The following is a 23,594-nucleotide window of genomic DNA, read 5'->3' as shown; positions in this document are numbered from 1 at the left end:
GTCATAGAAAGGATTAGGATCAGGCACACAAATAGCCTAATTGGTGGTGTAATGGCTTGTCCGAATCAAGTAATGTAACAAACACTGATCAATAGGAAAGCGATGTGTGCTCTAGAGCGGTGTAGAACTTTGATCCTTTGAGAGGTCGTGGAAGAATTGTTGTCACTCGGCCCGCAGTCGACATCAACTGGAAAAGCTCGGTTGAGGAAGCAAGTGATGTCAGCTCTAAGTGCAGGAGTCAGAAAATTGTTCCTATTTGGATGGAGAAACCTCTGCAAATAATAAAAAGCAACAACAACCAGCGAGACAGTGGGTGCGGATACTTATGTTTTGTTCAATGCTTAGCCAAGAAATTTTTTCACAACACTTAGGCTAAGCCTAATAAACCTAGGCTTAAATATGGATCAAAGGTAGGTAACGAAACCGTAATGAAATGACTTGGGCTTGCATTCTCGTGTTCTTTCAATACCACACAAAGTCTTTTTCCTAAAGGCATCCGTGTGTGTAAACAAAATGATTCATAACTTAGGTCCAAACCTTAAACGTTGACACACAAAAATCACGTTACAAATGTAAGTTAAAAAAATTATTTTGTTTCATCTAACATTGCACTTTTGTTAGCCTAGTTTGTTTGTTATAGAATAAATATCACAAAGTATGTGGGCAGCAACCAGGGGCGCCGGAAGCGGGGGGACGGGGGGGGGGCAATGGTGCCCTTTTAAAGTCATGTTAGCTACTGCACATTTTGCAATATAACAATTTCTGCTATTCGCTTTTAGCCTAATTATAATCTTTCATTTTTGCCTCAAAATAATATTTACGGCACAAAATTTTGCAACACAGTACAGGCCTTAAAACTCGTTTTTTTTCGACAGCCATCGTGGCCTAACGGGAGCTCCTTCTCGGCGGCCAAATCTGCGTGCTTGGAGGCCAAAATACAAAATAAAAATAACGAAAGCACAAGTAAATAGAATTAAACTTGCAACAATGCTAAAATGATCACTTAGCGTTGTTGAAGTCTGGGCCTGGGCGACGTCCTAAAATAGAATCGCTGCACCACGCAATAACTGCTTTATCGGGATTGTAATCCAGTACTATTCAAACGACACTCGCACGAGTGTCTCCAATGTGGCTGATTTTATAAAAGTTCGCTACTCCCCTAGAATTCTTTTTAGCAACGAAAAACAACGTTCGACATGTGTTGACGATGACGGCAAGGTAATAAAATAAGTATTTTAATGATTAAAACATTACTTGTAGGCTTTAACTGCCCTTTATCAGAACTGACGATGCACTAGCAAGTGCGAAATATTTTTTCTGTTAAATCCACTGACATCTGATCCTGTAGCCTTAGCAATTGAGGTTTTAGCTATTTCAATGATGTACATTACTAAAAGAAGCATAATTTTTGCAAAATATGATCAAAAAATGTTTTCCCATTGACGTCAACTAACTTTGTTCTCCTTTTTAACAACGGTTCAATGTCCGACAACATCGAATCGACATAAAAACGACAATATTGCCAGCCGATGTAAATTAGCAATTCGGATTAAGACTTTGTTAAAATAAACGTCGGGAATTACAAACAAGACTTACAGCGCTGCCGATCGCAGATGGATATTCCATCAATAACAAATATTCACCACACAATGCAACAGTGGCGATTATGACGCGCTGATCTAACTTTGCGTCACTCTTTGATACTGCATGTTTTCGACATTTAATCCACGATCATCGTATTGCGAAATTAAATAATTGGCTAGGAGAGACCGGCGGCCAAACTTGGCCGATTGAGAAGGTAGCACCTGCGGTTCATTCAAGCACTACGTAGCGGCCATGGCCGCAGGCTGCTTTAAGGCTTGACAGTAGGTTACATCATTATAAAATAGCATGATGCCCTTCTTTGTATACCGGACACTTGTAGGCTATCATTACTCAATACATAGTGAGCTGATATGGTCATTATCGCTATGTCTTATCTTAAAACTTGAAAAAAAATTGGCCTTTTAGTAAACAAAAGTGCTCTTTTTTCGTAATCTTGCCCCCCCAGTCAAAAATCGTTCCGGCGCCCCTGGCAGCAACTGTTTTTTATCATTAGGTAGCCCTGAAAAGGGCTGTTTTTTTGGCAAATGGACGATGTGGCGGCTACAGTAAGGGGTAGGACTCCCTTATGGCGCGGAGAACTTCCGGAAAATGTCGTCCCCGTGGAAACTGATGTCGCCACATAAATTCATCAAGATACCCAGGTATCATGTGCCTTGTGGTGCCACCCATTCTTTTAAATTTCCGTTTACAATTCAGCCACAGGTTTTCAATGTGGTTCGTATGAACCCCTGTGGCCGAAACATAATGATGGTGATGGTTGTCCGTTTGGTGGCGATATCCAAGATCTAAAAAAATACGAAAGCAACTTTAAATAAATTTCAGCGTAAAATGCTTGCTGCAACGGTTTCCAAATAGAAATAACAAAAACATGTTAAATTGGTAAATTTATTTTTAGTGGATGCATAATAATTCTTTTGACATGAGCCATCGTGCGTTTTGAAAAGGAGCTGTGCAGTTTAGTGGCGAGGTCAGTTAATTGTTTTTTCTTATCCCAAAGTAACTTTAATGGGTTAACTGTTGTCAACAGTTTCTACACTATGAATAAGTTGTATCAAGTGGGACCTGGCATGACAGTTTAAGCCATATGGTTGGGTCTGATGCTATCACAACAGAAAAGTACACATTGTACTGTGATATGTCTTCAGACAAGCTAAACACAAACTGGTGGTTAAATGAGCAATGGGACTGTGCAAGCAATCATTTAATTGGTTGTCGTTTAATGTTTTTATCATTGCAAATAAACTTTTGATAATGGTTTGAATTTGGTCAAGTTTAGGTGGCCACCAGATGGAGCTAGTAGTATTTTGGGACTTGGTATTAACTTAGTTGGTTAGATCTATGCTTGTGCTTTTCAACGATCGCAAATCTGTTGAAATTGAGCAAGAAATGAATAAATGGGAGACAATTAATTATCGTGATCTCAAACGCAAGAAGAAGAATCGTGATCAGGCAGGGCGTAAACTGGAAGACGATCGATTCGCCATTGAAATGCATTGGGCAAAAGCTTCGTTGGGGGCTGTCTTCGAACAACGATTGCGCGCATATTGAATAAGATATAAAAATGAAAGTTAGCCCTTCAATAAACAGTAACATGTTCTTTTAATTGGTTGTCGTTTAATGTTTTTATCATTGCAAATAAACTTTTGATAATGGTTTGAATTTGGTCAAGCTTAGGTGGCCACCAGATGGAGCTAGTAGTATTTTGGGACTTGGTATTAATTTAGTCGGTTAGATCTATGCTTGTGCTTTTCAACGATAGCAAATCTGTTGAAATTGAGCAAGAAATGAATAAATGGGAGACAATTAATTGTCGTGATCACGCAGGGCGTGAACTGGAAGACGATCGATTCGCCATTGAAATGCATTGGGCAAAAGCTTCGTTGGGGGGCTGTCTTCGAACAACGATTGCGCGCATATTGAATAAGATATAAAAATGAAAGTTAGCACTTCAATAAACAGTAACATGTTCTTTTAATTGGTTGTCGTTTAATGTGTTTATCATTGCAAATAAACTTTTGATAATGGTTTGAATTTGGTCAAGTTTAGGTGGCCACCAGATGGAGCTAGTAGTATTTTGGGACTTGGTATTAACTTAGTTAGTTAGATCTATGCTTGTGCTTTTCAACGATAGCAAATCTGTTGAAATTGAGCAAGAAATGAATAAATGGGAGACAATTAATTGTCGTGATCACGCAGGGCGTGAACTGGAAGACGATCGATTCGCCATTGAAATGCATTGGGCAAAAGCTTCGTTGGGGGGCTGTCTTCGAACAACGATTGCGCGCATATTGAATGAGATATAAAAATGAAAGTTAGCACCTCAATAAACAGTAGGCTAACATGTTCTTTTAATTGGTTGTCGTTTAATGTTTTTATCATTGCAAATAAACTTTTGATAATGGTTTGAATTTGGTCAAGTTTAGGTAGCCACCAGATGGAGCTAGTAGTATTTTGGGACTTGGTATTAATTTAGTCGGTTAGATATATGCTTGTGCTTTTCAACGATAGCAAATCTGTTGAAATTGAGCAAGAAATGAATAAATGGGAGACATTTAATTGTCGTGATCACGCAGGGCGTGAACTGGAAGACGATCGATTCGCCATTGAAATGCATTGGGCCAAAGCTTCGTTGGGGGGCTGTATTCGAACAACGATTGCTCATATATTAAATAAAGTATAAAAATGAAAGTTAGCCCTTCAATAAACAGTAACATGTTCTTTTAATTGGTTGTCGTTTAATGTGTTTATCATTGCAAATAAACTTTTGATAATGGTTTGAATTTGGTCAAGTTTAAGTGGCCACCAGATGGAGCTAGTAGTATTTTGGGACTTGGTAATAACTTAGTTGGTTAGATCTATGCTTGTGCTTTTCAACAATAGCAAATCTGTTGAAATTGAGCAAGAAATGAATAAATGGGAGACAATTAATTATCGTGATCTCAAACGCAAGAAGAAGAATCGTGATCAGGCAGGGCGTGAACTGGAAGACGATCGATTCGCCATTGAAATGCATTGGGCAAAAGCTTCGTTGGGGGCTGTCTTCGAACAACGATTGCGCGCATATTGAATGAGATATAAAAATGAAAGTTAGCACTTCAATAAACAGTAACATGTTCTTTTAATTGGTTGTCGTTTAATGTGTTTATCATTGCAAATAAACTTTTGATAATGGTTTGAATTTGGTCAAGTTTAGGTGGCCACCAGATGGAGCTAGTAGTATTTTGGGACTTGGTATTAACTTAGTTGGTTAGATCTATGCTTGTGCTTTTCAACGATAGCAAAGCTGTTGAAATTGAGCAAGAAATGAATAAATGGGAGACAATTAATTGTCGTGATCACGCAGGGCGTGAACTGGAAGACGATCGATTCGCCATTGAAATGCATTGGGCAAAAGCTTCGTTGGGGGGCTGTCTTCGAACAACGATTGCGCGCATATTGAATAAGATATAAAAATGAAAGTTAGCACTTCAATAAACAGTAACATGTTCTTTTAATTGGTTGTCGTTTAATGTGTTTATCATTGCAAATAAACTTTTGATAATGGTTTGAATTTGGTCAAGTTTAAGTGGCCACCAGATGGAGCTAGTAGTATTTTGGGACTTGGTAATAACTTAGTTGGTTAGATCTATGCTTGTGCTTTTCAACAATAGCAAATCTGTTAAAATTGAGCAAGAAATGAATAAATGGGAGACAATTAATTATCGTGATCTCAAACGCAAGAAGAAGAATCGTGATCAGGCAGGGCGTGAACTGGAAGACGATCGATTCGCCATTGAAATGCATTGGGCAAAAGCTTCGTTGGGGGCTGTCTTCGAACAACGATTGCGCGCATATTGAATGAGATATAAAAATGAAAGTTAGCACTTCAATAAACAGTAACATGTTCTTTTAATTGGTTGTCGTTTAATGTGTTTATCATTGCAAATAAACTTTTGATAATGGTTTGAATTTGGTCAAGTTTAGGTGGCCACCAGATGGAGCTAGTACTATTTTGGGACTTGGTATTAACTTAGTTGGTTAGATCTATGCTTGTGCTTTTCAACGATAGCAAATCTGTTGAAATTGAGCAAGAAATGAATAAATGGGAGACAATTAATTGTCGTGATCACGCAGGGCGTGAACTGGAAGACGATCGATTCGCCATTGAAATGCATTGGGCAAAAGCTTCGTTGGGGGGCTGTCTTCGAACAACGATTGCTCATATATTAAATAAAGTATAAAAATGAAAGTTAGCCCTTCAATAAACAGTAACATGTTCTTTTAATTGGTTGTCGTTTAATGTGTTTATCATTGCAAATAAACTTTTGATAATGGTTTGAATTTGGTCAAGTTTAGGTGGCCACCAGATAGAGCTAGTAGTATTTTGGGACTTGGTATTAACTTAGTTGGTTAGATCTATGCTTGTGCTTTTGAACGATAGCAAAGCTGTTGAAATTGAGCAAGAAATGAATAAATGGGAGACAATTAATTGTCGTGATCACGCAGGGCGTGAACTGGAAGACGATCGATTCGCCATTGAAATGCATTGGGCAAAAGCTTCGTTGGGGGGCTGTCTTCGAACAACGATTGCGCGCATATTGAATAAGATATAAAAATGAAAGTTAGCACTTCAATAAACAGTAACATGTTCTTTTAATTGGTTGTCGTTTAATGTTTTTATCACTGCAAATAAACTTTTGATAATGGTTTGAATTTAGTCAAGTTTAGGTGGCCACCAGATGGAGCTAGTAGTATTTTGGGACTTGGTATTAACTTAGTTGGTTAGATCTATGCTTGTGCTTTTCAACGATAGCAAATCTGTTGAAATTGAGCAAGAAATGAATAAATGGGAGACAATTAATTATCGTGAACATGCAGGGCGTGAACTGGAAGACGATCGATTCGCCATTGAAATGCATTGGGCAAAAGCTTCGTTGGGGGGCTGTCTTCGAACAACGATTGCGCGCATATTGAATAAGATATAAAAATGAAAGTTAGCACTTCAATAAACAGTAACATGTTCTTTTAATTGGTTGTCGTTTAATGTGTTTATCATTGCAAATAAACTTTTGATAATGGTTTGAATTTGGTCAAGTTTAAGTGGCCACCAGATGGAGCTAGTAGTATTTTGGGACTTGGTAATAACTTAGTTGGTTAGATCTATGCTTGTGCTTTTCAACAATAGCAAATCTGTTAAAATTGAGCAAGAAATGAATAAATGGGAGACAATTAATTATCGTGATCTCAAACGCAAGAAGAAGAATCGTGATCAGGCAGGGCGTGAACTGGAAGACGATCGATTCGCCATTGAAATGCATTGGGCAAAAGCTTCGTTGGGGGCTGTCTTCGAACAACGATTGCGCGCATATTGAATAAGATATAAAAATGAAAGTTAGCACTTCAATAAACAGTAACATGTTCTTTTAATTGGTTGTCGTTTAATGTTTTTATCATTGCAAATAAACTTTTGATAATGGTTTGAATTTGGTCAAGTTTAGGTGGCCACCAGATGGAGCTAGTAGTATTTTGGGACTTGGTATTAACTTAGTTAGTTAGATCTATGCTTGTGCTTTTCAACGATTGCAAATTTCATTAAATTGAACAACAAATCAATAAATGGGAGACAATTTCCTTCTGGTGTGTTTCATTGCATTTCCACCCCGCACCTCCTCCTTCATAATAGTCCATTCCAATGTGTGCGACGTCATCATTTTGTCTGGTTGACCAACAGGGCGTCTTGTGGAAGAGCACCCTTATTTGTTCTACCTGTCTACAGTAGGCTACACAATTAACAATTCAAAAGGGATAAAACAGTAGGAACTAGGAATATATCAATAATCAGGCTATAAACTGGTTCAACATCTCACAGGTTAGTCTTAAGTGCCCTACCTGGCTATTGCTCTTCCATGTATGCTAAAAATTGCTCACTGTAGACTGGTATAACAAAGTCCTGATATGCTATAAGGCAAATCTAGTCAATGAACAGCTAATTATAGGCTAAGTTATGTCAAATAACAAAATTTTCTGCGTTTCATAGTCTATCGTCAATGACCGGTAAGCTGTCTAACGAAACCAGCAATGTATGTGCTGGCCTGAGCAACATTGGAATACAGTCAAACTGCTGGGAGCACAGCTCCCAGAGGCTATCAAGAGTTACCACTTTTGCCTGCGTTTGCGTTCGCGTCATTGGGGTTTTCCCAAATCGTCATAATAGAAAGAACACCCTTCGTGGAGCTACTTGGTTGCTCAGCTCCACAGAGTTTCCATTCAAATTTTTAAAAAGAATGCTAAAGAGTGAATATACAAGAACAGCGAAGGTAAGTTGAATCATCACGAGGACGTCGAGGAAAATTTTTGTAAGGGTATTTTCAACAAGTTCTATTTGGATGTCAGATCGCAGAGGGAGCTGCAGCTCCACAGCTCCCTTTAACGAGCCGCCACTGCCTGTGAGTAGTTCGTAATTATTGCAGCAAGACTTGGAAACCAGACAGTGATCTGTCACTTGCACACATAGCTCTACTCGTGTTAAGACCTCTTTTCAATACTTTTACGCTTGTGGGTTTCTCTAGCTATTCTGCAGTACCTACAAGCGTAACAGAGGCATAGCCGTATAGGAGAGTAAAACATTTTGGGGGGCGAACAAAATTTGCCCGTCTTTGCAAATACAGCTTACTTTCAAAAACACAACATTACTCACAATCTCTGAGGTGGTATATAGTCTAACACAAGGATCGGGCCCCTTTTTAGGTAAGAAAGCCATGAAGGCTACATTTTTGGAAATGTATTTCTGTAAGAACCATGTAGTGCTTCAACACTTAATACAACTAACATGTAATTGCAGGTGATAAGATGTAAAAGTGGGGCCATATGTCTGGTCACAGCGGTAAACCATAATCTCTTTATGGGAAAATTGTAACATAAGATTCCCGCATCCGTTCGTCTGTATGTAATGACCGAAAGAAACACTCCTTTGAAAACGTCTATTCAAAATTGTATTTCTGTAAAATTAGCCCGCGGCTATCGAAAATGGGGTGCAACGCGATACACCACTAAAAACTTGTCACTACAATCCAAACTACTTAGATAAAGACGGAATTTTCGTCCAGCTGTCAAGCACTAAGCAAACAGTTAAATATGCGACTAACTTTCAAGCAACCATTTTACGAATGACTAGAATACATTGCTATATCTCAAACTCACGTACGCAGTTACTGTGACGTCATAGATTCAGTAGACCTGAACGGTTTTATATGACGTTTGATTTGGTGAACCATTGTCGGGAACAATGTCTACTGAAGATAAGAAAACAGCCGGGGTGTGGGGGACCTCCCCCAGGAATTTTTGAAAAAATGCATTTAATTTGGTGCATTCTGATCGTACTTTCAGCTTTAAATTGTAATGAAAAGTTAAGACAAAACGGCTCGTGAGCCATGGGTTTCAGACCTCTGGTCTAATTAACTCCACAGTCATCAACTTGGCTGTGTACGAAAACACAAGCAACAAAACGTTCAACTTAGGTGAACAAGGCCGACTTAACTTTAATCTACATTCATAAACCTGTCTGTGTCCCTATCATCATAAATAAACCATCACATTGAATCATTCTTGCATCAAACTTGCACCTTAGAACAAAACTACTTTTAGTATTTGATTTTGATGTAATATTACAATGAAATCATAGGCAATGTTCTTTCAGTAGGGGAAGGTCTTGACCTACGAGCCACTTTTTAGATTTTTTGCGTTAACTGTTTTTTGCTGAAGATAGAACGCTCAAATTTTTAAAGCATTTAACATAACTATTGGGGCAGATCATGGGGAAGTTTCAGATTAATACCTATAATAGCGTATCAGTTATGAACATTTCCTTGAAAGTCTCCAAAGTGGCTCAAGGGTGCTGCTGGTAATGACCCATAAACCACCCCGAATTACCCATGAGCCATGAGGTTATTATTACACTATATAGTGTAAATATAGCCACAGCTTAAAATGTAGGTATAGTAATATTAAGATTAGGCCTACATGACAAAGCTAAGAAACCCAGCTTGTGATGAATTTGTAAGCGCGCAATCCAATCTTTTCATTACCTATTAAGTATTTATACTCTCAACTGTTAAGTTAGAGATATGAAATCACAAAGGTTTAGTGTGTGAAAACATATTAATTTTAAATATGATTTGAACATGCCCTTAACCCTTAACCAAGCTAAATTACACTTAAACCTTACAGCATAATACAGCCTATACAGTCCTACATACTATGACATAATGGCATCACCCATGAACCATGGCTCAAGAGTCATGCTTCTTGGTGGTTCATGGGTCAAGACCAGCCTGATTGGTATGCTTTGCATCAAAATTAAAAAATTAAAGCAAGTTATTAGCCACAGTCTAACTAAGATTCAGCACTAATGCCTACCATTGCATATATGAAATAGAGCTTCCTGCACTGAGCTAAATCTTAGGTACCAGAACAAAAAATCAATGGCACCAAAATTTTACTCTGGAAGGCTCAAAACAGAACTTCCTTAACAACTGGAAAACGCCTTTCAGCTCTAACCCAAAAATTTCCAAGAAACCTTCTGAGGCATTAGCACGTTCAGAAATGGTACAAGTTGACGCTAGAGTGCAACAGAATTTTTTTTGAAGGGGGTGGATCATGGGTAAACCCGGTTCATAGGTCAAGACCTTCCCCTACCATCGTTACGTTAAAGACGGACATTTTTGCCCAAATATTTTTCCAAATAACTACATTAGCAGAATATAGACAAACAATCAAAAAATCTAAACAAGTTTCCGATGCTAAAACAGAAACCTATAAGGCCGTCAGCAGGCTTTCAAAGACAACTATACACTGGTATGGTTAGCGAAACACAATGCTCGCTGTTCTATGGTGAGTAGTCAGATAGTGCTGACGCCAGAAAGATCACTCCTCCTCAACAACAGTCATTATGTTGCTGTTTTTCTGGTGAAACTGGCCAGCTTACTCTATTAGCGCACGCAGGTTTAGGCTACGCAGCATATACGCATTTACATTCAACAACTAATTGGCTACGTATTTTCGTTAGTCAGAGCCCTCAATTTAAAGTCTCGACATAACTTGTTTTGTTCTAGGCAGCTTGGTCTTCTTTCGTATGAGCTGGATATTCAAAATTTTAAGGCGGTTAGCGGTAATCTAGATCAGATTAGCTTCGTCCAGGACTGACATAGCGTACGGTCGTCGGACCACTCAGCATGCGACAATTCAGCAAGTGCTTCAACTCAGCAATTACATTTTAGTTACTGTCAAGCAAGCAAATAAGATTTACGTGCTTACGTCAGACTTGCTTGATCATCGTTTGTCAAATTCATTTTGCTGCCTTGTTGTGACATTCCACGTCTGGCTTGCTCAGTAATTGTTAGGCCTACTTGCTCAGTTTCATCATTTACCAACTTCAGCCACTTCCTCAAAAGTTGCTAGCTCAGTTGTCACTTGCTCAGTTGTCGCTTGCTCAGTTCACAACTGCTGACTTGTAGGAGACTCATGGCCTACTACCCTCCGACGTATTTTCTGTGATTTTTTACAGATTGGAGACTGCTGAAAAATGACTTCACCTGCTATTGATTCCTCCGGCCTTATTCGCAGGCCCAAGTGAGTCAAACTCAAATTGTAGGCCACTGGAGTAGAAACGGCCAATGAACTCTTGTTAGTTTCGTAGTAGCCTATTTTGAGATGAATTGAAGTTGGTCGAACCCAGGAGCGCCGGAAGCGGGGGAGGGGGGCTGCCCTCAATTTTTCTGTGGATGGAGGGACAGAGGGGGAAATGGTGCCCTTTTAAGGTCATATAAGCTACTGTACATTTTGCAATATAATAATTTCTGCTATTCGCTTTTAGCCTAGTTACAATCTTTCATTTTTGCCTCTAAATAGTCTAATATTCACGACAAAAAATTTTGCTACACAGTAGTAGGTTAATAGGCTACACCATTATAAGTTAACATATAGTATGATGTCCTTACTTGTAGGTTATAGCCTACTGGGCACTTCGATAGTGAGCTGATAGATGAGCATAGATAGTGAGCTGATAGATCAGCATTATCGCTACATTTTATCTTACAATTTAAAAAAAATTGGCCTTTCAGCAACAAAAGTGCCCTTTTTTCATAATCTTGCTCCCCCAGTCAAACATCGTTCCGGCGCCCCTGGTCGAACCAGATCTGGTAAGCTACTATGAGCTGAGATTCTAGGTTTTAGGCATTTCGTTACACGTTGTTTCTGGTGTTAGAGGAAAACCAATCTATTCTATGATCCATAGTAGCCTTATGTTCTGCTAGGCCGAATATTGGGCAGCCTTCAACTACAGGCACCTGGCACATCCAGATCCACGCATAGGCTACCTCCTTGAAATTTAGAAAATGTAACGGTCTCAAACACTGGGCCCGCGAGGACTTTTGGTGCGGCCCGCGATGCGTTTTTAAACTTTGAAATAATTAACAATTACAGTAGCCTACAGATTTTTTTTCTAGCTGCAGGTTACTGCAACTTGTAGCCTAAACCGGTAACCTCAAACGCCGATTCTATCTGTTACCGTACATTAAAGTAAACCAGGGTAAACATAATAAACTTTGAAGTTATGTTTGTAACACACATTGCTTTACCTGTGTTGTTGTGTATTATGCTGGTTTCTCAACGAACTTGGTGTGTAGACTCAACCATTTGTCGAGTTTACGAAAAGACAAATGACAACAAACCGACCTGTGTCCTGAAGACAATCATGGAAGGTTACGACGAAGAGAAAAAAATCTTGACAATTGAGAAAGCTGTGGATGGTAAGGATAAGGAGATAAAGGAGTAAGCAGTAAGGTGTTGTGGCCGTGCCATATTTTAAACTGATAATCCTGTTTTTGGTATTAAGCACGTATAGGCTATTAGCCTATAACGTTCGCGTTTTGTCGCTTATACTAGGCCTATCTTTTTCTAGGCGTCTGCTATGTTTGGCATAGCCTATAATTATCGTTGTGATGGTCAGAAATAAAAACAAACTGAACTCAAATTTGGAGTAGATTACAAAACTTTGCAATCGTGTAGCCCAACTTTTTATTCTTGCATGTCCCACATGTTGACTTCCTGGCATCAGCTAGCCCAGGAGTGGACAATTTGTGACATGCGCTGGCCACATGTGCTTCACCACAGCAATTGGTTTCCTTGTCCATTCCATTCCCAATTTCAAGACTTGTTAGAACTTGTGAGATGTTAGGCCAAAGATCGTCTGACTGAATTGCTTGCGCTGAATAGTATGTGGGTTTTCCCATGTACAACATTTAATTAAACCTTTGTGCACTCCTTTTATCATGTTTTTTACTTATTTATTTTAGTATCAAATCAGAGGATATGAACCACTTGGAAATAAAGTTGCTTTTTAAAGCAGCCCCTTAACCTATATTAAAATTATTGCTTACTTCAAAAGTAGCGGCACAGGCTTCTTTCGGTAAAACCTATGAATTATCAAGCCACGTTTTCAACCGCAAGACCAAAAACCGACACTGCACTCCTAAATTCATTATAAGTCAACTGTACTCCAATTCTATTAACTAAGCAAATAAGTTCATCGTTCATGTTCTTTTTGCGTTGATTTGACGTCTGAAGAAATGTTTTATTTTTTTCAGACAGCCTGGATTTCATCGAGAGGCAGCTCCAAGACCAATAAGGCGAGATGTGAATTCAAATTATGAAAAAGAAACAATCTGCGTTATGGTAGCTGTTCCGCTGTGTCAACAATCAACAAGCGTTGTTATGAGGCCAAACAACACGTATTTTTTACATTGATTCAACGTTATTTTTGCATGGATTAATTCAACCAGTACCTCCTACCAGTGGCGTACCTATGCAAAATGGCGCCCATGGCAAAGTTTAAATGTGCGCCCTTTTTAGCAATTCAAGTTGAATATTGCATATAATACAAGTCTTTTATGAACAAATCACGAAGAAACTAAATGTGTTATTGCCGTTTTATTATGTTCAAAGGCAGTCACGTGAGATTGTTTCGTCGTGCAGGTTTGGTTCTCTCTGCGGAGCTAATCAATTTGCTAGAATGCTGCGCTTTGTGCTTTCTTTCCAAGTTATTTTCCACATAAAAACTAGCTAACGCGTCTTCCCCTTTCTTTTCCATCTGACGCTGTGCTGTGCTGTGCTATAGCCTACCACAAAGTGAATTATTGGATATAATCGAAAATAGGTTAATTATAATATATAGGCCCTACATGGACAAAATGTTTCATAGTCTTCAACGAATAGGCAGTGACGTAGCAACGCAATATATCGCCCTTGGATTGTTGCTCGAAATGCCGCCTGTGGCCGCCCCTTCCCCATAACACCGTCGTAAAAGCTGATTAAAATTCCACACAACAGAAGAATTAAAGTTGTGTTTGTTTAATTTTATTAAAAGTTCAAAACGCAATACGCTTAGCTTCCAATGAAGCAAATTTAGAAATTATTGGCCTATCGTCAAAAGATAATGTCGCGACTCAATCACTTTCAATGGACAGCAGTCTATTGCTAGCGCAGATAGCCTGCTTTCTACCATAGTCGAACTCAAGTAAGATTTTATCAACTTAACTTTTGAAAAACTTCTTTCACCGCTTGCGATAGAAACGGCAACAGTGAGGTAAAAAGCTTAAGACTCATAAATAAATATGGTTTTGATTCACATAAACGATGTTTGCTTAACCACTGCAGCACGTCCATCGCTGAAGCGTCATTTTTAAATATAAAACCACTGGATTCTGGTCGATAATACCTAGAGATTTCTAGTCTTAACTCGGTAAAAGTTACGTCATCAGCATACATTTTCTCAAACTTGTCCGTATCTATTTCGATGCTGTCACTTCGTAACAAGGAGTGGGGATTTAAAAAGCCGAATACTTTATTTAGCAAACACATATCGCTGAAACACTTTTCAGCTTCACTCCGAAACCGGTCTATAGCTTCTAACAATAACATGCATCTCTTGATTTCTTCAACAGACAAGAGACCTACGTCTTCTGCGTAGCCTACGTGTAATTTTTTGCTTCACTTAGATCAGTGTTAACTTGGTCGTTTAGATACAGTTATTTTTGTAGGATAACTGTGGATAAAAATAAAACGACCCAAGTCCGGCAGATTTTTTCAAAAACTCGTATTAATTAATTTAGTTTGTCGCCGACATTATATTGTTGGCGTGTCGGTGGGTTTTGTGAACGTTGGGTTGTTTGCTAATTACAGATTGAAGAAACTGATAGCGAATAATTCCCAATCTCAACCATACAACAGATTAGATTTATAAATTCTTATAAACATGAATAAGTAAGTTCTGGTGCTACTTCTAAGCTTCAACTACAGTAATCGCTGCTTAGCGATTTTACTTAACTTCCAATTGTTGCTGACTGAATCCAAAATGAGCCAGGAGAGTTACAATGTTGCTTTTGCAACGTCACAATTCCATTGTTTAACAATGGCTACTGTAAAAGAGAGACTTCTTTTTGATCTTTGTCAGGGATTATTGTATTGGGCGCAAATTAGATTTTGAGGATAATGTAGGGGAAGGGAAGGTAATTTGATACGGAAGGTAATTTGATACACCCCCTCTACAGAAATGTACAAAAAATATTAGACAAAAATATTGTCATTAGGTGGAAGATCTGTGAAAATAATGCCTACAAAAATTGCACCATTCAGCTAACTCGTGCTTTTATGGCATAAAATTGTAAAAGTCTGTTTTTTGAGTATTTTCGTAAAATTTTTAACTCATGATTATTTTCGTCTGGAAAATTAAAGAAAAGCTCCTGAAAGATGAAACCAAACTCATTTGACAGTTAATTGATAAGGCTTCAAGGGCTTGTCACGTTTTTTCTGCAATGTGCATCCAAGCATACAAAAATCAGAACTTTATAACTTTTTTTGAAAAAGGTAAATTGATACATGTGGAGAAGGTAAATTGATACAGTATATTAAACTCTTTTTTGTGACTGTAATAAATGTTGTCATTGATCTAGTTGATTTAAATAAGTTATTCTTTATTAACAAGACCTGTTACTTTGGAAAACAACAATTATATGGGCTTTCGTAGGCTTACACGCTATCTGCTTTCAAAAAATGAGAACAGCGCAAAGCCACCCCCCTTGAATAAGAACTCCAGCCAATGATCTTTTCCATGTCCATCCCGCTGCAGAAGCTTCGCCGCACACATGGTCCTCAACAGTCATCCTTGCACCCAAGCACGCCAACCACATATTAAATTTTCATTTATTGCTTTGTTGTCTAAAGGGATTTCTGTATTAGTTTTACTGTATCAAATTACCTTCCGGGTGTATCAATTTACCTTCCGTGGAAGGTAAATTGATACATTTGAGTGACGTTTTTAAAATTTCAATTAAAAAAAAAGTAACAAAAATAGAAAAGTGAAAATGTTTTTAAAAAGTGTGTAAGGGATCAGACTTTCATTTCAGCTTAAAATCAATAGTTTGTGTCACGTAATTTTCAGTTAACAGGCAAAAATGTTAAAAGTGTATCAAATTACCTTCCCTTCCCCTAAGTCACAAATTTCAATTTTTACCAACCGATTTTTGCGCCCTATCAATGTGGCGCACATGGCTCGAGCCATGCTTGCCATACCCTAGGTACGCTACTGCCTCCTACATATTTTATTGGTCACACGTTTTCCTTTCTCTTGAGTGCTGATTGCAAGAATGTATTTTAAGAGTGGTCAAGAGTAGGCCTACATATCCTTCTCAGCGTTCGTATAGATTAGATAGCTTACCTAAAAACTATGTCAAAGTGCAAATATGCAACTGCCACATAACTTTACGTTATCCACACAGCAGCGTTTGCAAAAGCTTCCAGGCATAATTTTGGAGGCGGGTGATTTTAAGGGCCTTGAACATTTCTTTTAGGCAAGGCGACGAAAGCTAAAGAAAATTTCAGACTTTTAGCAATAAAACGTTTTTATAACGCTATTTTTGTGGAGAGAATTGTTGTTATTCTGGAAAAATGGTTTCTTTTCTGGTGATATTACCAGGGTAGGCTAACAATAAGTTATAGTCAATTTTCACCGCCTTGTTCAAAGGTTATAGAACGTGAAAATATGATTAAATCTCCATAAACTAAATTTCGACGATAGGTGGCAAAGTTTGTTGTCAGGTTGAAAATGTTTTTTGCGAAGTATTTCTTCTTTTGTTGATAAAGGTACAACAGGTAGTGATTTTGTCTGTTGCCGTTCTGATGTATAAATCCGTTTGTTGCGATGTTTTGTCGTCTGCTTGACAATCGAACAGTAGGTTGAGCGTGGAAAGTGGGTATTTTATGGGAGATATTTCACTATATTTGCACAGTTTGCTGAGGAACTCCCAAGCAACCTCTGTATCAGTAGAGAACCTTCTTCATAAAAAGTGGCACGAGAGAGAAACTGCAAAAGCGCTACGTGAAACAGCGGATGCTTGATGTTGAAGTATACCACAGCAGAACCCTTTCGGTAGTTTCAAGGGTATTTGAAGACACTGAATATTTATCTATTGCGATTTTCGAGTGACTTTCATATTACCTCTGAATGTCGTTGAGTCTTTCACATTTTTCATCAGATAAAGAAAAAAAACGTCCTTACTTTCACGATTTGATTTCTAATATGCTTTGTATTTGAGTTGCAAACGCAGGAAGTCCTTGGTTAAATTTAACTATCTTTTATCTAGCAGTAATTGCTCATGTGTTGGATACAATAATTGTTACAGAATGTTGTTTCATCTGCAGAGACGATGCAGCATCATCTCTGCTTTCGTTGATAACAATACCACAACTTTTCATGCTCTCAATCGTAAAAATTGTATCAGTTGTCTTCCAACCAATGGATTTATGAACTAATGCGAACGGACTGTGACTATCAATCCCTGTATATGGCACATTATGACACAGCTCTTCGGAGTCGAGTACTTGCTTTGTTTTTATTTTGTACGTGTTATTGTAATATGGACCATCTTGAGTCTGATGCAAATACAAATTACTTTGTAAAATATAAGTCAAAAAATTGGCTGCCCAAGTTATTATACTAAGTATTGCTTTAGGGGCGTCTTGTTTTAGGTTTTCTAAAATGTAGTTGGCGCCGGGCCAACGACCCACATGAGCCTCTCAAAGGCCCCGTGTGCATATCACATAATGTCATTTGCTTTTCTTGCAAACTAGGTCCATAAATCTGGGACTAATCGCAGGCTCACAGCTTTAAAAAAAAGTCTTCATTTGACTTTTTTATTATTGTTTATAATGCCGATGCGCAATACCTTTATAAAGAATTTCCGGGTAAGCTAACTTCAATCAGCAATTTCTTTGCAACAATCAAGCCTTTCCAATAAGTCACGAAGTATAGTGACAAAGCCAAACGACTCGACAACAATGTAGTAAATATTAGTGCACGGTGCACGTAATATCATGTCTCTTACTGATAAAGCTTGGCCGTTTGCCTGAGAGATGAAAACCACAACACAAGCAACCAATTGCAAGAAGGTCAATGTTTCATATAACGGGTTCTTATGAACTGTAGTTGGCATGAAGGTACAGGAGGGAAACACAATACGAGTTTGTAACGACATTACGTAACTTCTCATCGTGACAAGTTAACGGCATGACACATCACGTCACAAGCGCAAGTCAACACGTCACAACTGTCAATACTGCTTAGACAGCAAATTAGTCATCTTTTACATTGATTTAACGTCTACAGACGTTGAATTAATGTAAACAAACAACTGATTTGGATATTCAGACATGCGGTTACGCAAAACATGAGAAAGCAAAGAGATTATTGACTCAAATAAAAAGTAGAATTGATGAAGTACAATAGTTAATGTATTTAGTCTGAAAATCTTGCAAAAATTGTCCATTTTACATCATTTTGACGTTTCGCGACGTTAAAACGATATAAAATTGGCCAATTTTCTGTCATCTGGACCTTGTATAGAACTAAAAATAAAAAAAATTATCAATACATTTCTTGTAGTGTACTATAAAAAATCACTTTTACACGAAAATTAGGTTGCCTTTGGATAAACACTAAACAGAGATACAAAACATTCAGAAAAAATGAGACTTTGACTGGGTTCCTACCAAAGTCACAATTCGTCATACAAAAAAAAAATCACAGCAAAATTCTTAGAGTTTGTGCAGTGCTCTTGTGTAGGGAAAACGAAAGATCAGTTTTATGAAAGCAATAAAGTTGCACAAGACAGTTTCCAAAGAGGAGGCAAGTCAAGATGAGTCCACGAGACTCACGGAGTTGGTAGGAGATGCTCCTACTTTCCACCCCTTCACGAGTTCAACTTCCGTCGAAACAACGAGAAGGAGTTCACAGTTCTTTGAGGTTAACTTTTTGGCCAGAAACTTTCTGAAATAAAGCAATGACTTGAAGAGGAAATTGTTTTGTCATTATTTGCAAACAGATCTTTACCCAGAAAACAAAATCCGCCATTTTTATGTAAAAATGGTGAATTATCATTCCTGGGTATTAACACAACAGTGTTGAGCATTCACTAAATATCCTAATAATTTTCTGTTGCTATTGAATTAATTCATTGACGATGAAGACAGTTCAGTTTACGAAACATTTGTCGAACATGAGTTTAGTATCTACATTTTGAGTTCTTTAATTTTCGACTAGATTAATGAGACGTTCCAACCATTTTGCTCCAAGATCCTTAGTTTTTACCAAACAGACGTATGAGAATGCACATGCACTGCCTGAAACAGATAGCTGAAACTGCTGGCAAAACTTAAGAAACAGATTCTATGCCTAACCGTACGTACATCCAGTGATCACACATAGTTCGAAAGCGATTGATTCTTACGATTTTTGTTACTTTGAACATCTCAAGCATCCCAGTAGAGAAAAGATAAATAACGTTTTAGTTAAAATTTAAACAATCAGATCAAGATAAGAACTTCTTTTTTGTTTCCCCTCCACCCAATAAACGCAATTGTTACATACTGATGCGTAACTGGTCGGGCGAGATTACGGATCATTTGTAAATTATTTATTAGAAACAGACTAATTTGGTTGTAGTCCTTCTGACTAATAAGTTTAAACGGCCATGAATATTTAATATAACCCAATGACCGAGCAAGACTAGCGATAACCTGCACTTTAACAAGCAAATATGTAAAAAAAAATTAAGTGTGTTACACGGTCTACAATGGGAAATAACATTTAAAAACTAGTCATACTTGAGTGCTACAGATTCTCCAATGATTTCAGGCTGCTTGAGTTTGGAGTCAAGATTATAAAATATGTTGTCAATAGCACGGACCGCGATCCAATGGCGTCGCTTCAAAGGAATAGTAAGAAGGCCCCAGCCAATTGATGACGGAATGTTTAAAATAAATCCATAGATATTACGAAGACAAAGCCTGTCCAAGTTCCTGTAAAAAGGACGAGCTTTAAAAGTCGAAGTAAACTGTTCGAACAAATGTGTCGTCAATGGTCACCTGCTACGACCCTGACAGCAAAATGTGCCTTTGTTTAACGTTTGTAGACGTTGAATCATTGTAAAAATAACGGATTTTGTTGTCTGTGGTGGAGTATTCAGCGCGGACTAGCTTGCAAAGCAATTTGCATAACGTACATATAAGAAGTGTTACAAAAACACTCGGCGACTCGTTTCAACAGTTTATGAATACAAAGAAAAAAAGCTATGATTCACAGACCGCATTTACAAAGTTGGCCATGCACTGATAAAAATCATAACCGGAACAAAAACTACATGATGACACACATTCTACCTTCTTTTGTCCCACCAAACGGCAGCATATCCTTTGTGCTGTAAGCCAGCCATGATAACATTGACATCGTAATTGCCAGTGCCAAGAACGCTTTTATGCGGGTTTAGGACGGTATCTGGTGATAATCTGAAAGCAATACCATAAACTTGTCTCATATTTAACATTCAAGACTGAAATTATATGCGATATTATAGAAATGTTGTAGATAGCAACCTTTAATACTCTAGTTCTATTTTGGACATACAGTTACAGTCTAAAAAACGTACTGTCCAAAATAAAGCAGTTTATCTAGATCGCCCAAACAAAGCTTAATCTGAAACGATTCATCACAGAAATTCACAAACTTTAGTGAAGCGTTTAAACGTTTGATTTAGCTTCATATTATTCATATTTTGTATTGTCATGTACATATTTGGAAACCTTTCTTCAAAGTTCAGGAAACTGTAAATTAGATGCTGAGCTACAAAACTTCGAACGTCTGTCTTCATCACCATTCTTTAAAGTCAAGGACTGACGTTACTTTAGGACGGAAATAACATGTTTTATTGATTCAATTAAAGTAGGTAGATTAATGCTGCTTTAATTGCCATGCATCTAGAAGCGATATGAGCTAATCAACTGCTTAAAGCAGGCCTTTTGACAGACTTAGGTTCTATTACAGTAGATTATGATTATTGATTAATTTATCTTAGTAAATTACGTGAGCACCTGTAAACCTATTCAGTAGATCTATTGATGAGATTAATTAAAAAAATTAGAATTCTTTCACTGAGAAAGAAATTGTTCATTCGCCTGTCACCTGGAACAAATTTCATCCAATTGCTCTTTGCTGAAGGCACTGGGGTCTTGGAACACGTTGTTAAGGGCATGCAAAGCACACAATTCAAAATGTTGTCGTTCATGATATACTCTTTTTATTGCAACTTCATTGTCTTTGTCATCCCCCATACCGCGAAGAGCCAGGCAAGACATTATTTTACGTTTCAGAAACAATACAATAAAATACAATAAGTCTGCTAAACCGCAGAAGTATTCAGTTATAAACATTGATTTAAATACACATGAATGACATAACAATAGAAAGGTAAAAACTAGTTAAATTCTGTTGTGACTTTGTATTTACACCCAGAACTAGCCCTGAAAAGTAATTTATAATTTTATCTTTATTATTATTAGTAGACAAGGCCATCATTAAAATATCAAAAATACAAAATCTATTTCAACTCAGTCTAACCTTCATATACACAAATCAAATGCAATGCAGTTCCCCTTTACTTTTTAACCTGACAACAACTCAACTGGTTAATACAAGGTTGTGCAATCTGTTTGGTTTGACATCATGAAGGAAATGAAGAAAAAACATCATGAAACTATGTGGAACATATCTACTACTTTTCATAACTGAATCAACATAAAGGATGTAGCAATGTAAAAACACATAAAAAAATGTGAAAAACTACATACAAGATTATATATACCAATAGTAGAAAAAGATAAAAACACATTTTATTACATGAATTTCTAGCCACAAAATTGCATCCGATCTTCACCATACAAATATATGCTTGAAATTTATCAACATACATAACATTACATTTTATGCTTAAGCTACCAGTGATTGCAGCAAAAAATAATTTTGTATCTCAGCTGGAGCCATAAAAGTATTTATTTTCGTCTTTCAGTTTTGTGCCTGATTGTCAGCATATCTCACATGAACTCTCAGGCAGCACAGAACATTTTGCAGTAAATGTATATGTCCGTTCCAAGCAAACTTATTGTTTTAATGCTCTTTTTACTACATTTGAAATTAGTCAAATATAGTTATTACTTTCTAAACCCTATTACTATCTATTTGAATAAGGACCTTTTGATGATCCTCCTTTTAGGGTGAAACAGGCTGTCAAGAGTTTAGATAGTAATAACTATATTTGATTTAATTCGGTCTGCTTGGCTTGTTGCTTGGCATTGAGCACTTTTTGTAATATTAATAGTTTTCATTGTTTGGAATTAGGCATGTGCACAATCGCAATTCGCAATGATGTATTTTACTTTGATATCTAGACCAAAAGTGTGTGGATGCCTTGCAGTGTGTTTTCAAGCTTTAGTAAAGTGGCAAATAATGTTTTTACAAATGAAATACCACAAAACAATAACATACCTAAAACATTTTTAATGCTTTACTAAAACTCACTCACGTACTGGTACTATACAAAAGCATACTATAAGACTGTCGTTGACTGTATCTTCAACCAGAAAGGCAAAACTACCTCTACTGCAAACTGGGGTCTGCTACTATTCGGTGAGTCCGATTCGGTGAGTTCCTAACCTCTAACCCCTAACCCTAAAACGGCAATGATAATTAGGCTACAGTACCTGATAATTAAAAAAAAAATTGAAAAAATCCCCCGTTAAGGGATCGGACTCACCGAATCGGACTCACCGAAACGGGCCATTCCGGCAAACTGATGCAAAACTGTATTATAAGACTTACAATTGACAAATATCTATTCATGCTCACAACTTATTTATTTGAAACATTTCCTAACCTCCGAGGTAGGGTGTGACAGCCGCCCCGACCTTTTCAGAATTTGCCTACCTTTTTTTTGGTGGTGAGGTTTTACCTGTATAAGATTCCTGTAAAGTTTCAAAAAAATTGGTCAAGGTTTAGAGGTGGCCCGTGGCCACTAAAGTTTTTGGGGGTGAGCGATGAATTTTTAGGGGTGCCTTTGCTATATCTCAGCTCCTAGACATGATAGAAGGTCGTGCTATAGCTCAATCGATGCAGAATAAGCAAATTTGTATTAGACTTGTGAAGAAACTATTTGCCTAAAATGTGTAGTTTGCAAGTTATTTGAGAAAAACCCGTTTTTTGCACAAATTTTGTGAAAAATTGTTATATATGAATTGAATATTTTATCATTTTCACTTTTTTTTCTTCTTAGGAACACCTGGAGAAGTACAGAAGCTGTAACTCTTCAAAGTTTAAACCTAAGTTACCTCATGTTTTGTTTTGTTAGAAACATAGAAACTGAACACTAACATTGTGTTTACTGTTAAGGCAATTTTTATGGTGGTAAGTGCTCATTTCTATTACATGCTATGTCACAGTTTAAAGATCATTATCATCAACCAATTTTGATTATACATACAGGCCATGAATTAATCCTCATGTCGAGGGTGTGGCCTGTCTGTCGAGAACGAAGTCTTCCCCTCCACACTTCATTTATTGGTTTGGCAGAGTG

The 23,594-nt window shown here is 37.5% G+C and overlaps 1 protein-coding gene across 1 annotated transcript; it reads right to left on the bottom strand.

Moving 5' to 3' along the window:
- Positions 1 to 17,511: 17,511 nt before the first annotated feature.
- On the bottom strand, positions 17,512 to 22,904 carry LOC145772225 (josephin-2-like). The gene is made up of 4 exons (XM_082584077.1): positions 21,152 to 22,904; positions 20,353 to 20,478; positions 19,798 to 19,992; positions 17,512 to 18,961 (listed from the first exon to the last, which is right to left on the bottom strand). The coding sequence occupies exons 1-4, from the start codon at positions 21,397 to 21,399 to the stop codon at positions 18,826 to 18,828; spliced, it is 705 nt and encodes a 234-aa protein (XP_082440203.1). The 5' UTR covers positions 21,400 to 22,904; the 3' UTR covers positions 17,512 to 18,825.
- Positions 22,905 to 23,594: the final 690 nt, after the last annotated feature.

This window comes from Aplidium turbinatum, chromosome 6, assembly GCF_918807975.1.
Source record: "Aplidium turbinatum chromosome 6, kaAplTurb1.1, whole genome shotgun sequence".
NCBI classification, from domain to species: Eukaryota; Metazoa; Chordata; class Ascidiacea; order Aplousobranchia; family Polyclinidae; genus Aplidium; species Aplidium turbinatum.
This window is presented reverse-complemented; position numbering and strand designations above follow the sequence as displayed.